Source organism: Anomaloglossus baeobatrachus, unplaced genomic scaffold (genome assembly GCF_048569485.1).
Source record: "Anomaloglossus baeobatrachus isolate aAnoBae1 unplaced genomic scaffold, aAnoBae1.hap1 Scaffold_4022, whole genome shotgun sequence".
NCBI lineage: Eukaryota > Metazoa > Chordata > Amphibia > Anura > Aromobatidae > Anomaloglossus > Anomaloglossus baeobatrachus.
The window spans coordinates 31,507-44,032 of record NW_027443360.1 but is presented as its reverse complement, the minus strand read 5'-3'; the positions used below and the strand labels follow the sequence as shown (position 1 = coordinate 44,032).

General features: G+C 42.2%; 1 protein-coding gene across 1 annotated transcript in view; it reads right to left on the bottom strand.

The window, feature by feature from the left end:
* Positions 1-1,994: 1,994 nt before the first annotated feature.
* TYW2 (tRNA wybutosine-synthesizing protein 2) overlaps positions 1,995-12,526 on the bottom strand; it is a 36,021-nt gene continuing 25,489 nt past the window's right edge. The window contains exon 6 of the mRNA XM_075332609.1: positions 1,995-4,026. Within this exon, the coding sequence (XP_075188724.1) occupies positions 3,646-4,026 (381 nt within the window). The 3' untranslated portion in view covers positions 1,995-3,645. The remainder of the gene's footprint in view (positions 4,027-12,526) is intronic.

Sequence of the window (12,526 nt, the reverse complement as noted above, 5' to 3'; positions counted from 1 at the left end):
TACGTTCCTTGTATGTCCCATCCCCCCCTAATCCTTCATTGACCCCTACCGTCTCCCTGTCCCTATCTGCTCTATCTATCCCCTTATTTGCTCCACTACCCTCCCTCCCCCCCCCATCCTAGTTTAAAAGCTCCTCCATCCGTCTGACCATTTTTCTCCCCCAGCACAGCTGCACCTTCCCCATTGAGGTGCAGCCCGTCCCTACCGTAGAGCCTGTAGCCGACTGAGAAGTCGGCCCAGTTCTCCATGAACCCGAACCCTTCCTTCCTGCACCAATTTCTAAGCCACATATTTATCTCCCTAAGCTCCCGCTGTCTTTCTAGTGACGCTCGTGGCACCGGTAGTATTTCTGAAAACACCACCTTGGAGGTCCTGGACTTCAGCTTCTCTCCTAGTTCCCTGTAATCATTTTTAAGGACCTTCCACCTGCCTCTAACTTTGTCATTAGTACCAATGTGCACCATGACCGCTGGGTTTTCCCCAGCCCCACCCAGCAATCTGTCTATCCGATCCACAATATGCCGAACCCGAGCACCCGGCAGACAACACACTGTTCGGCATTCACGGTCTCGGCGACAGATGACCCTGTCTGTCCGCCTAATTATAGAGTCCGCCTAATTATAGAGTTCTCTTTAGTATTTATCCTGTTTTGGGGTGCTGGTATGTTCACACTGCTAAAACGTTTTGATCTATACTATTTCTATATATATGTTTTAAGGGGGCATTATCTCCTGTGGACAGACTGTATTGTCAGACATGTGAATGAGCCTGCACTACGGGATGAGTCCCCAGGCGTGCTGATATTTATCCTTATTTACCCGTACCAGGTATATGTATGTACTGTCCTTCTTATCTAAGGAAGCGTATATGCACGTATGCTGTTTATGCAGATGTATATCCTGATTGTCTAATTGTCAGGTACAGTGGAATGGGCCTGGACCATTGGATTAGCTCCTAGATGCCTTGACATATACCCATAAGCATCTACATCAGGTATATGGATACATGGGCACATATATGTGTATGTAATTATATATATATATATTATATATATATATATATATATGCCGATTTTTTAATTTCAAAAACAGGAGTTCTTATGTGTATACTTTGATCTTCCTAGACTGTCAGCTGCACATGTGGTTGAGCTTGGACCTTGGGATAGTCCTCAGACGTGCGGAGATATATATATATACCCCTAATCCTCTGTATCAGGTATATATGTGTGTATATATGTGCGGTCTTACTCTATGTACAATGACATGTACTTTGTTTATATACTCTTTATTTCTTAATCATTAAAAGCAATGTCCTGGTCTGGTCCCCGGAGGAGAAATTTTTAACAGTATAGATTCCTTGGTATCTACCCAATACTAATGGTCAGTACTGTCCTTTTATCCACATTATAATGTAACTACAGACCTCCAGAATTGGTAATAGTGGTCTCAAAATTATGTTTATGTTCTAGGTTGTAGCTGTGACATAAATGTCAAGGATCAATGCCGCCGTACCCCTGATGAACCCTATTGACTTGATAAGAGGGCGAAACGCGTAGGGTGCATCCTGGACTAAATGCAGCAAAAGTTTTTACAATTTATATTGATTGACAGTCGACTGAGTCATAACCCACCCCATAGACAATCCATGACATGTACTGACAGTAATTAAGTGTTTTATGGTATCACACACTATCCCTGTTGGTCCTTTCTTGGGTGTTTCACCTTACCCACTTTTATCTAGACACATGGGAATTTCTTTAGTGTCAGTGGAGGGTCAGGACAGGACTCTAGTCGACGAGGAACGGGGGCGTCAATAAACTGTAGGACGCCGACCCCTGTATGACAGGAAGGGTGAGGATTAGGGGACATTGATTCCCACCTTTCTTCTCATCATTTTTTGTATAAAATGTGTGTACCTTGTTTGTGGCATATATGTGAATAAAGTAACAATTTTTAAGGTAATATAATTCGTTTTGGTGTTTGATAATTAATCTACCTTGATATCGAAATCGGTGTATGATTATATATATTATACTAATATAATCTAAAGATATATAAATGTTTTTACATATTTATGAACGAAGTATGTTATCTGCATAATTATGTTTGTTGCTTTTATGAATTAGCACTATGCATTATACCCAGATAATATGCGTTTCTTTGTTATTTTTTTATGTATCTTGTTAGTCCAACTGAACTTGTCTGTGTTAATACTATTTGTTGTATTTTCTTTTTATTTATATGATTATGTATGCACACACCACAGCGATGAAATAAAATCGTATACTGCTTTTTATGGTATTTGCTGCCTTGGATTTATTTACCAATACCACTGAGCAGCTATCAGACTACCGTTTAGTGCATACCAACATATTACTGATTGTAACTTCTGACTGGCTGGCCAGAAGTTACGTCACAAGTTCCCAATGCAACTCTACGAGAGCACCTATAGAGCTAAGGCACCTATAACTGAAAAGCAACAGATAAGTGACTATTTATTATAACCTCTATATAATCCCCTACATTTAAGCAAGGGAAACCCATTTGATTGTGACAAGGGAACCTAGTGATTATGAGGGTAAGCCGCCGAGAAATGGGGACATCATAAAAATTAGGATGTTACACTCCATTGGTAGGCAGGGGCAAGAAAATTGAGTGACAGCCTAGTACGACAAAAATATATAACCTAATGCCTGATTTATGTAAATAGATACAGCCCCTTTAAATTAGGGTGTGGATTACCCCCTTGTATACATTCCTTTCTGCATCTATATAAAAATAATTTGTTATTGTGCATTGAGACAGCTGGTGATGGGTTGTTAATATGGTTATGGGGAAGAGGAGCATTTTTCATTTTATTTTGTCAAAACTGAGGAAGATAAGAGAGGGTGAGGAAAGGGAGAGCCGCCGAGGAATGGAGGCATCGTTAAAATAAGGATGTACTCCATTGATAGGTAGGAAAAGATCTCATTAGGGATTTAAGACAAAGATGGTTTTCAACTGAAAAAACTTTTCATTATATATTGTATGAGATACTTAATGGATAAGCTCTCTCCTCCCTCACTTTGTTGGTGACTTTATAGAAATTATTGATATAGTGACAACCCTCATATGGTGAAACAGTTTTGTGTGTTTTGTTTGAGTTGAGTTTTTAATATATATCAATAAAATGGAAGTTTTATCAATTAATTGGGTACAGCAGGATGCTATGGGCAGGATGCTCAGGCTGAACAGAGGAGTACACTTTGCGGGCGCAGCTCATCCTGAGCTGCCTGTTACATGAAGCAGGTTGCTCAGGCTGAGCAGAGCAGGACACATCGCAGGCTGCATTTTGAACACGCCCCCCTATCACGGGCCAAATTACGTCATACCTGGAAGGAGTCCATACATTCTAGCATCCTTCCACGATGTAGAACCACGCAGCTCCAGAAGTGAATGCGCGACCTGGAAGCAGCTTTCCGCCATGACACGGAGCATGGATGAGTACACCGTGCACGCTCCTATCCCTTCCACCAACATTTTTAATCCCCGGATTTTGGTTCCCATAGACTTATATGGGTACCAGATTCTGGACTGCATCCGGACTTTTTAAGAAAATGAGCAGGGACCTACCAGTCCTGCTTTTTGCGAGTCTGCTCAGCTCTAGTTATAACATTTTTGGTAATGGTCGACAGTCAAGGTCCAAGACAACGTGGTCCACGTGTGGTGCATATGATTTCACCTTCTCAACACGAACAATAGTTGTGTGCCATGAAAAGTTATGGATTTCTTCCAAAAACGTCCGGATTTTAATTTCAGTAGACTCAGCCCATTTTCTCCACATTATTCTATGTGAACTTCCATTATCCTTTGCAGACATGTTGTCATCACCCATTTCATGTTTGCTTAAGAAACAGTCTACATTGTGGTGAATATGTAGCATACCTCCAGTATTTTTCTTCAAAACTCTACAAGCTACATGGTAACCTGCTTCAGATGTAGGGATTAGGCCTAAATTCACACGATCCGCTACGTTGTACAACAACAGCTGGAAAAATAGAAAAGATGTATTATATTATATTAAATGTTCAATCATGCAACAGTCACTAATAAGGTCAGTTGGAAAATTTCGTAACCTATCGAGTTTATCCTTTGCTGTAGATTCAAGGGGTTGTCAACTAGTTGGACAAACCCTCTCACTCACTATCTTTGGCCCCATTAAAATAATATAAAACAAACTCCCGTGCAAGTGTGTTGGCAGTTGCGTTCCAGTGACTCATATGAGGTTGTGACGTCACGCGAGTCCTGTGCCCAATCATCAGTTTGCTTCTCTCTACCCACCTTCGGATGTATGAGTAATCGACAGGGTATGAGAGCGGTGGCTGACCATTCACTTCTTGTTGATTAATCATACTGGCAGCTGGAGACTGCTAGGATTATATTAAAGGGAAGGGGTCGCGGTTTTTTATTTTTGTATTAAAAATAGTGATTATGAAATCAAGTATTTCTAATACAAAATTAAAATCACTGCTTATTTAGTTTTTATTTAATTCTAATTTTACTGAAGGCACTGGGAGCTGCCATGCTGGATTTGCTGTGTGTGTAACGACAGTTACTCACTCCTTTATGGCAGCCCCTGTGCATAGAGAACAGTGGTCGGGATCCGACCCCATTTAGTAACGTTACAGTAGGCGTCTGCTGTGACCTGGATGCAACCCCTGGGCTGTCCAGATCACAGCAGAGGGAGGAGATCGGCGCCATCATTGTGGAGCTCACAGCCATGCTGTTTGCTCCACTTTACCCGTCAACCGCCAGGATGTGTGAGTACGGGTCGCCTACCCTCCCCTCCTCCCGCCGTTACAGTCTCCAATGACACCCCCTCCCTCCGCTCTACCCAGCCCCCGCTCTGCCCACCGCTGCTGTGTGTTTTTGTGTGCCTCTGCATGTGAGTACCGGCGCCCCTCCCCCCACCACCGCCGCTGCTAGTCTCCAAAAACACCCCCGCTCAACCCCCCCCCCTTCCTCCTGCCACCTGTCGACTGTGCGTGAACTGGTAATACTGTATGCAGGGCTGTGTATCTAATCCTATCCTGTGATACGGTCTGCTGAGCTGTGTATCTAATGCTGTGTGATACTGTATCTAATCCTCTCCTGTGTGATACTGTCTGCTGAGCCGTGTATCTAATACTCTCCTTTGTGATACTATCTGCGGAGCCGTGTATCTAATTCTATCCTGTGTGATACTGTATGCAGGGCTGTGTATCTAATCCTCTCCTGTGTGATACTGTCTGCTGAGCCGTGTATCTAATCCTATCCTGTTTGATACTGTCTGCTGAGCCGTGTATCTAATCCTGTCCTGTGTGATACTCCAGCTGTCCTTGGTGACACTTTAGACATTTCTGGTCACCAACAAAATGGCTCCGCACTGTGTCCCTACATTTCATTCTCTCTTATCTGTTGGAAACACTCAGGTTGGGAGGGGGGGGCGACATCGCACACAGGAGAGCAGACTCCGCCCACTTTACTACAGCTGTAATCCAGGCTATTTCTACAGTGGGATTTCTGTAGGATTTCAGCAGCTGCTCCCCCTAGTGTTTCACAGTGGAAAATATCAAACTTTAATTTTTTTTTACATTTTGCTCAATTAAAAACAAATAATATTTAAACAAAACATTAAAACATTAATACTTTACATTTTTCAGTTATTGAGATTTTTTTTTTTTACGACACTTTCCCTTTAAAGGGAGCCCAGTCTATGGCTCCCAGCAGACAGCAAATTACCTACCAACTCACTGCAGAAATAAGTGAATAGGTAAAGGTAAACTAGTCTTAGTGATCTGAAACCTAAACACCCACACACTGCTGACATCCAGTAATAACAGTAGTTTTAGTGCGGCACCGCCTATCAACCAGGGTAGGGTTTACAGAAGTATGTACAGACATCGATGTGACACCCAGATAGTAATCCACAGGAAATAAAAGCAGCGACTGGCCACTCACTTTGTGTTGATTAAATACAAGTCCCAGAGAGAGAAGTGGAGGTGACTGGGCGTGGGGCTCACACATGATCCTCGGGTATATGAGCGCAGACACCTCTCTAGCTGGGCAGGGATGAGAGGTAAGTACAAGCTTTTTTTATTTTAATGGGGCCAAACCGACAATGAGTAGGGGTTATCCAAATAGTGGACAATGACTTTAAGAAAACAAACTGTGGGCTGAGAGTCACCATTGTCATTTTGAATAGCCATTAACTACATGGGCATTTAGGCACCAACTCAAAGATTTTATGCCATAAAAGTGGTTTAAAAGCTTTGAAAAGTTCAAAATTCTTGCACAATGCAACTTTTCAAATTTGAACCAGCTCTGACAAAATGGGTGGAGCTAAGACAGAACTGGGTAGAGCAAGAACTGAACCGGGCAGGGCATGAACAGCTGTCAAATTCATGAAAAATGCTGGCTTCTGAACTTCTGGTACAGCACACAGAGGTGCATGACACTTACCAGAAGCACTAAATTCATTAAGTGGTGTCCACCTCTTAATGAATTTAGCGCCTTCTACAAGACTGGTGTATTGTGATTGTGAGCTATGCTGTTCCTTGATGAATAAGCCCCATAATGTGTAATGTCAAAGTGTTAAAGAGAAGATGACTGTCATACAACTCAAAGACAGGGATCAGACAATACGAATGGTGCATTGGGTAATCATCCTCCATATATTAGAAAAACAAGCCTTTATATCTCTACATGACAATCCAGAATAAATGAATTATAGAGAATGTAGTTATGTACCATATTTTTCGGACTATAAGACGCACCTGACCATAAGACGCACCCTGGTTTTAGAGGAGGAAAATAAGAAAATAAAATTTTAACTAAAAAATTTGCTCATGACACACTGTTATGGGGCGAGGATCTGCTGCTGACACTGTTATGGGGGTAATGTCCCCAAATTCTCTACTAAGGTACCCCATTCTGGTAACGATCTTCCTGCCTTGTATATGATCCTGCTCATATACCCCCATCCATCTTGCTCATATACCCCCATCCATCCTGCTCATATACCCCCATCCATGCTGCTCATATACCACCATCCATGCTGCTCATATACCCCCATCCATGCTGCTCATATACCCCCATCCATCCTGCTCATACACCAGCATCCTGCTCATATGCCATCATCCTGCTAATACACCCCCATCCTCCTCATATACCCCCATCCATCCTGCTCATATACCCCCATCCATCCTGCTCATAAAATACCCCCATCCTGCTCATAAAATACCCCCATCCTGGTATATGGCCTGTATCCTATGGTACAGAAAAAAAAACAAAAAACGTTTAGACTCCCCTTTCCTCACTCCCTGCAGCACCGATAATCTTCCTCTCTGTCTCAGCTGCAGTGCCGCTGTGTGGAGCCATTACTGTTGTCTTCAGCATCGCGATGTCTTCCTGTCTGCTGTCAGCTGTCCGGTCAGCTGATCTGTGTGGACACTAGCGGCGCGCACAGCGATGACGTCATCACTATGTTCCCCGCTCTCTACACAGATCAGCTGACTGGCACAGACAGGAAGACATAGTGTTGCTGCAGGGGGACGGCTCCACACACGATGACGGGTGAGTACACTGATTCACTGCACACAGCGCTGATCATGATGCACGGGGGCAGTGAATACAGCCGCACATGATCACTCCAGGCTGTAGTTGCCAGGGGTGATCATGCGGGCCGGCTGTTAATTATGCGCGGACCCCCCACGCTCATCCCCCCCACCCACCTGTCATCACCGTCTTCACCGCTGAGAGATGGGCGGGAGGATGGGCGTGCATATGTAATGAGCGGGCCCACGTGGTCACGGCAGGCTGCTACGGCCTGCTCGTGCCCCCGATGACCCGCTCCACCGCAGCACCCTCATTCCCCGCAGCCACATTCAGACCATAAGACGCACCCCCCACTTTCCCCCAACATTTGGGGGAAAAAAAGTGCGTCTTATGGTCCGAAAAATACGGTATGTAAATCTAGAGTGATGACTAAGGGAGAATGAAATCCCCATTCCCACAATACTAGGAAGTGTAAGCAGCACTTATAAAGCATTTTTGACATTTAATCTTGATATGACAAAAAAGGCCCAGTGGTTCATCTGTCAATGGTCACAGGCTCAAATGGCCACCTTGGACAGACTTGGCACAAGCAACTTTATCTGGCAAATTCCAGAAAAAACCCAACCAGCCCTTAACCCCTGCACAGGAATTGGGTCTTACAATGGGGACCAGCAGGGGTGAACATAGAAATCATGGGGCCCCATAGCAGAATTTCTAATTGGCCCCCCCAAGAAAAAAAAACAAAACAAACAAATTAATAATAAATAAAAATATTCAGCTGGGACAGAGAAGAGCATATTTCACAACTTTACAGCCCTTACCAAATAATTTTCCTCCTATTGAAGCCCCTAGATTCTCCTTTGATTGCAGCCATAAAATATGATTCAACAAAAGTGCCCCACAAACACGGTCAGTATCTTATATCAGTATTTGTAGCCAAATCCAGGAGTGGGTGAAAAATGGAGACGTGGTGCCCTTGTTTCTATTATACTTTTCCACTGATTGTTCCCCTCCTGGTTTTGGCTACAAATACTGAAGTAAAATACTGACCGAATGCTCAATATGTGCACGGGGCTTTAGAAGAGTATAATGGGGTCAGATAGTCCTCCATATAGTAAAATGAAGAGGCGATTACTTGTTTTCACCAGACAACCTTTGTAAGTGCATATGTGCTATAGTGTAATAATCGCAGGATAGGGAGGGGTTAAACATTCAAGTGTTTAATCTCTATTGGAAATAAAGAATCTTCCCCATATTGATATCAGAGAGAAAAAGTGACCTCCATACACAACACAATCCACTAAACCAACCAAGACCAATAATACCACATACAAGGGGGAAATACCACCACACCGTGACCAGACAACATATTACCACCACATAGTGACCGAATACACGCACATACAAGGAAGAAATACCGCCACACCGTGACCAGACCACATAGTGACCGAATAATACCACATGCAAGGGAGAAATACAGCCACACTGTGACTAAACCACATGGTGACCAAATAATACCACATACAAAAGAGAACTACCACCATATCGTGACCAGACCACATATTAACACAACATAGTGACTGAATACAACCACTTACAAGGGTCAGATACCAACATGCCATGACCAGACACCATACTTACTGACTGAATAATACTACAATAATGATCATGAATAAATACCACAATACTAATAACACTAATATTACCATCAGTGCCATTGTACACAAGAGCTCTGTATATAGTGTCAGTGTACAGGTAATACAGTGAACACTAGTGACATTATACACAGAAGCTCTGTATATAGTGTATGTGGATAGTGTACAGCTAATACAGTGATCACTAGGAAATCTGTATATAGGTAATACAGTGATCATCAGTGACATTATACACAGGAGTTCTGTATATATAATGTATAGTGTGTGTGTGTGTGTGTGTGTGTGTGTGTGTGTGTGTGTGTGTATATACGTGTGTACACGTAATACACTGAATTACCAGCGACGTCTCTAGCTGACGTTGTTCACCTTCGCTTTTCCTCTCCATCTGGCGCTGACCACCATCATTTCTTCCAGCCAGAACATACCTCTGCAGAAATGAACACACAGTCACCTATAGCTGATCACTCCCAGGAAACATTCCACACTGTTTCCTCAATTTCTACACTACATCAGACTTCTGTTCCCACCATGGAAGTTCGTATCCTAAAAAATAAACTATATTTCATCAGTAATAATGACCCCTAATTTGCCACTACAGTAATTATCTCCACTATTTGCCATCATAAACCAATAAATGTATGTTCCTCACTCTGGCCCCATATAGTAATTATGTCCCCCATCCTGGCCCCTGTATTTAATAATGTCTCCAATCCTAGCCCCCTTTATTTAATAATGTCTCCCATCCTGGGCCCCTATGTTCCTCCATCACAGGCCCCTAAATTGCCCCATCTTGGGCCCCTATGTTCCTCCATCCCAGGCCCCTAAACTGCCCCATCCTGGGCTCCTATATCCACTACTCTCTCTATTCACTGAGGAAGGAAAAAAAAAAGATTCTTCTCACCTCCCTGTGCTCTCCCTCATCCACCCTGCGGCTTCATATCCCATGTGGTGAAATGGACACCACACCCATCCGAGGCCACGCGATGACATCAGAGCGCGGCGCATAGCAGCGATGTTTAAAGATGTGATGTAGACCCACATAGATGCATACACATGCAGACAGGCACACACTAACACATGCATGCATACATCCACACACGCACACATACAAAGATGCACTGACATGCAAACGTATGTAGACACACATACATGCACACACATGCATATACATAAACAGATATACAAAGACAGACAAATGCATGCAGACAGGCACACAGACAAATGCATACAAATGCACAGACATGAACGCTCATGCAGACAACCACACTTTTTTATACATACGTAAACACACAGGCATGAACACACAAAGACATGGACACAAACACGCATATGCAGACACAGAAATACGCACATACACAAATATAAGCTTATATACGTAGAGACACAGACAAATGTACAGACATGCTGACACACACAAACAGGCACACAAATATGCACACATGCAGAAAAATTTACATACATGCAGACAGGTGCACGTAGATACACATGCACATATTCACACAGACATGCACATGAACGCAGACATACACACATACATAATCATGCAAACAGACGCACGCACACAGACACGCACTAGAACGCCGCCAGTCACATGCACGCACACAGACGCACGCACAGACACACACACACACATACGCAGACATGCACAAGAATGCAGCCAGGCACATACACACACGGATACAAACATACATATGTAGACATGCAGAAAGGCAAACACATGCAAAGACATGCACACACATGTAGACACAGGCACAAGCCTGCACACACTGTATGTGGTGTGTGTATGTGAAGTGTATGCGGTGTATATGTATGTTGACACAATTGTAGGCACATACATGCACACAGAGTATATATATAGATATATATATATATATAGATATATATATATATATATATATATCTATATATATATATATAGATAGAGATATATATATATATATATATATATATATATATATATATATATAGATAGATAGATATATATATAGTAGAGACCAAAAGTTTGGACACACCTCATCTCTAGAACAACTATTAAGAGGAGACTTTGTGCAGCAGGTAAAATAGCTGCTAGGAAACCCCTGCTAAGGACAAGCAACAAGCAGAAGAGACTTGTTTGGGCAAAAAAACACAAGGAATGGACAGTAGACCAGTGGATATCTGTGCTTTGATCTGATGAGTCCAAATTTGAGATCTTAGGATCCAACCACCGTGTCTTTGTAGAAAAAGTGAACGGATGGACTCTACATGCCTGGTTCCCACCGTGAAGCATGGAGGAGATGGTGTGACGGTGTTGGGGTGTTTTGCTGGTGACACTGTTGGGGATTTATTCAAAATTGAAGGCATACTGAACCAGCATGGCTACCACAGCATCTTGCAGCGGCATGCTATTCCATCCAGTTTGCGTTTAGTTGGACCATCATTTATTTTTCAACAGGACAATTACCCCAAACACACCTCCACGGTGTGTAACGGCTATTTGACTAAGAAGGAGAGTGATGGGGTGCTACGCCAGATGACCTGGCCTCCACAGTCACCAGACCTGAACCCAATCGAGGTGGTTTCGGGTGAGCTGGACCGCAGAGTGAAGGCAAAAGTGCCAAAAAGTGCTAAGCATCTCTGGGACCTCCTTCAAGACTGTTGGAAGACCATTTCCGGTGACTACCTCTTGAAGCTCATCAAGAGAATGCCAAGAGGGTGCAAAACAGTAATCAAAGCAAAAGGTGGCTACTTTGAAGAACCTAGAATATAAGACATATTTTCAGTTGTTTCACACTAAGTATTTGATTCCACATGTTTTCATTCATAGTTTTGATGTCTTTAAATGTGAATCTATAATTTTTAGAGTCATGAAAATACAGAAAACTCTTTGAATGAGAAGGTGTGCCCAAACTTTTGGTCTGTACTAATTATATATATATATATATATATAATATGTGTATATATATATATATATATATATATATATATATATATATATATATATATATATATATATATATATATATATATATATATATATATATATATATATATATATATATATAATATAATATATATTATATATATATATATATACACAGTGCCTACAAGTAGTATTCAACCCCCTGCAGATTTAGCAGGTTTGATAAGATGCAAATAAGTTAGAGCCTGCAAACTTCAAACAAGAGCAGGATTTATTATCAGATGCATAAATCTTACAAACCAACAAGTTATGTTGCTCAGTTAAATTTTAATAAATTTTCAACAAAGTGTGGGTCAATTATTATTCAACCCCTAGGTTTAATATTTTGTGGAATA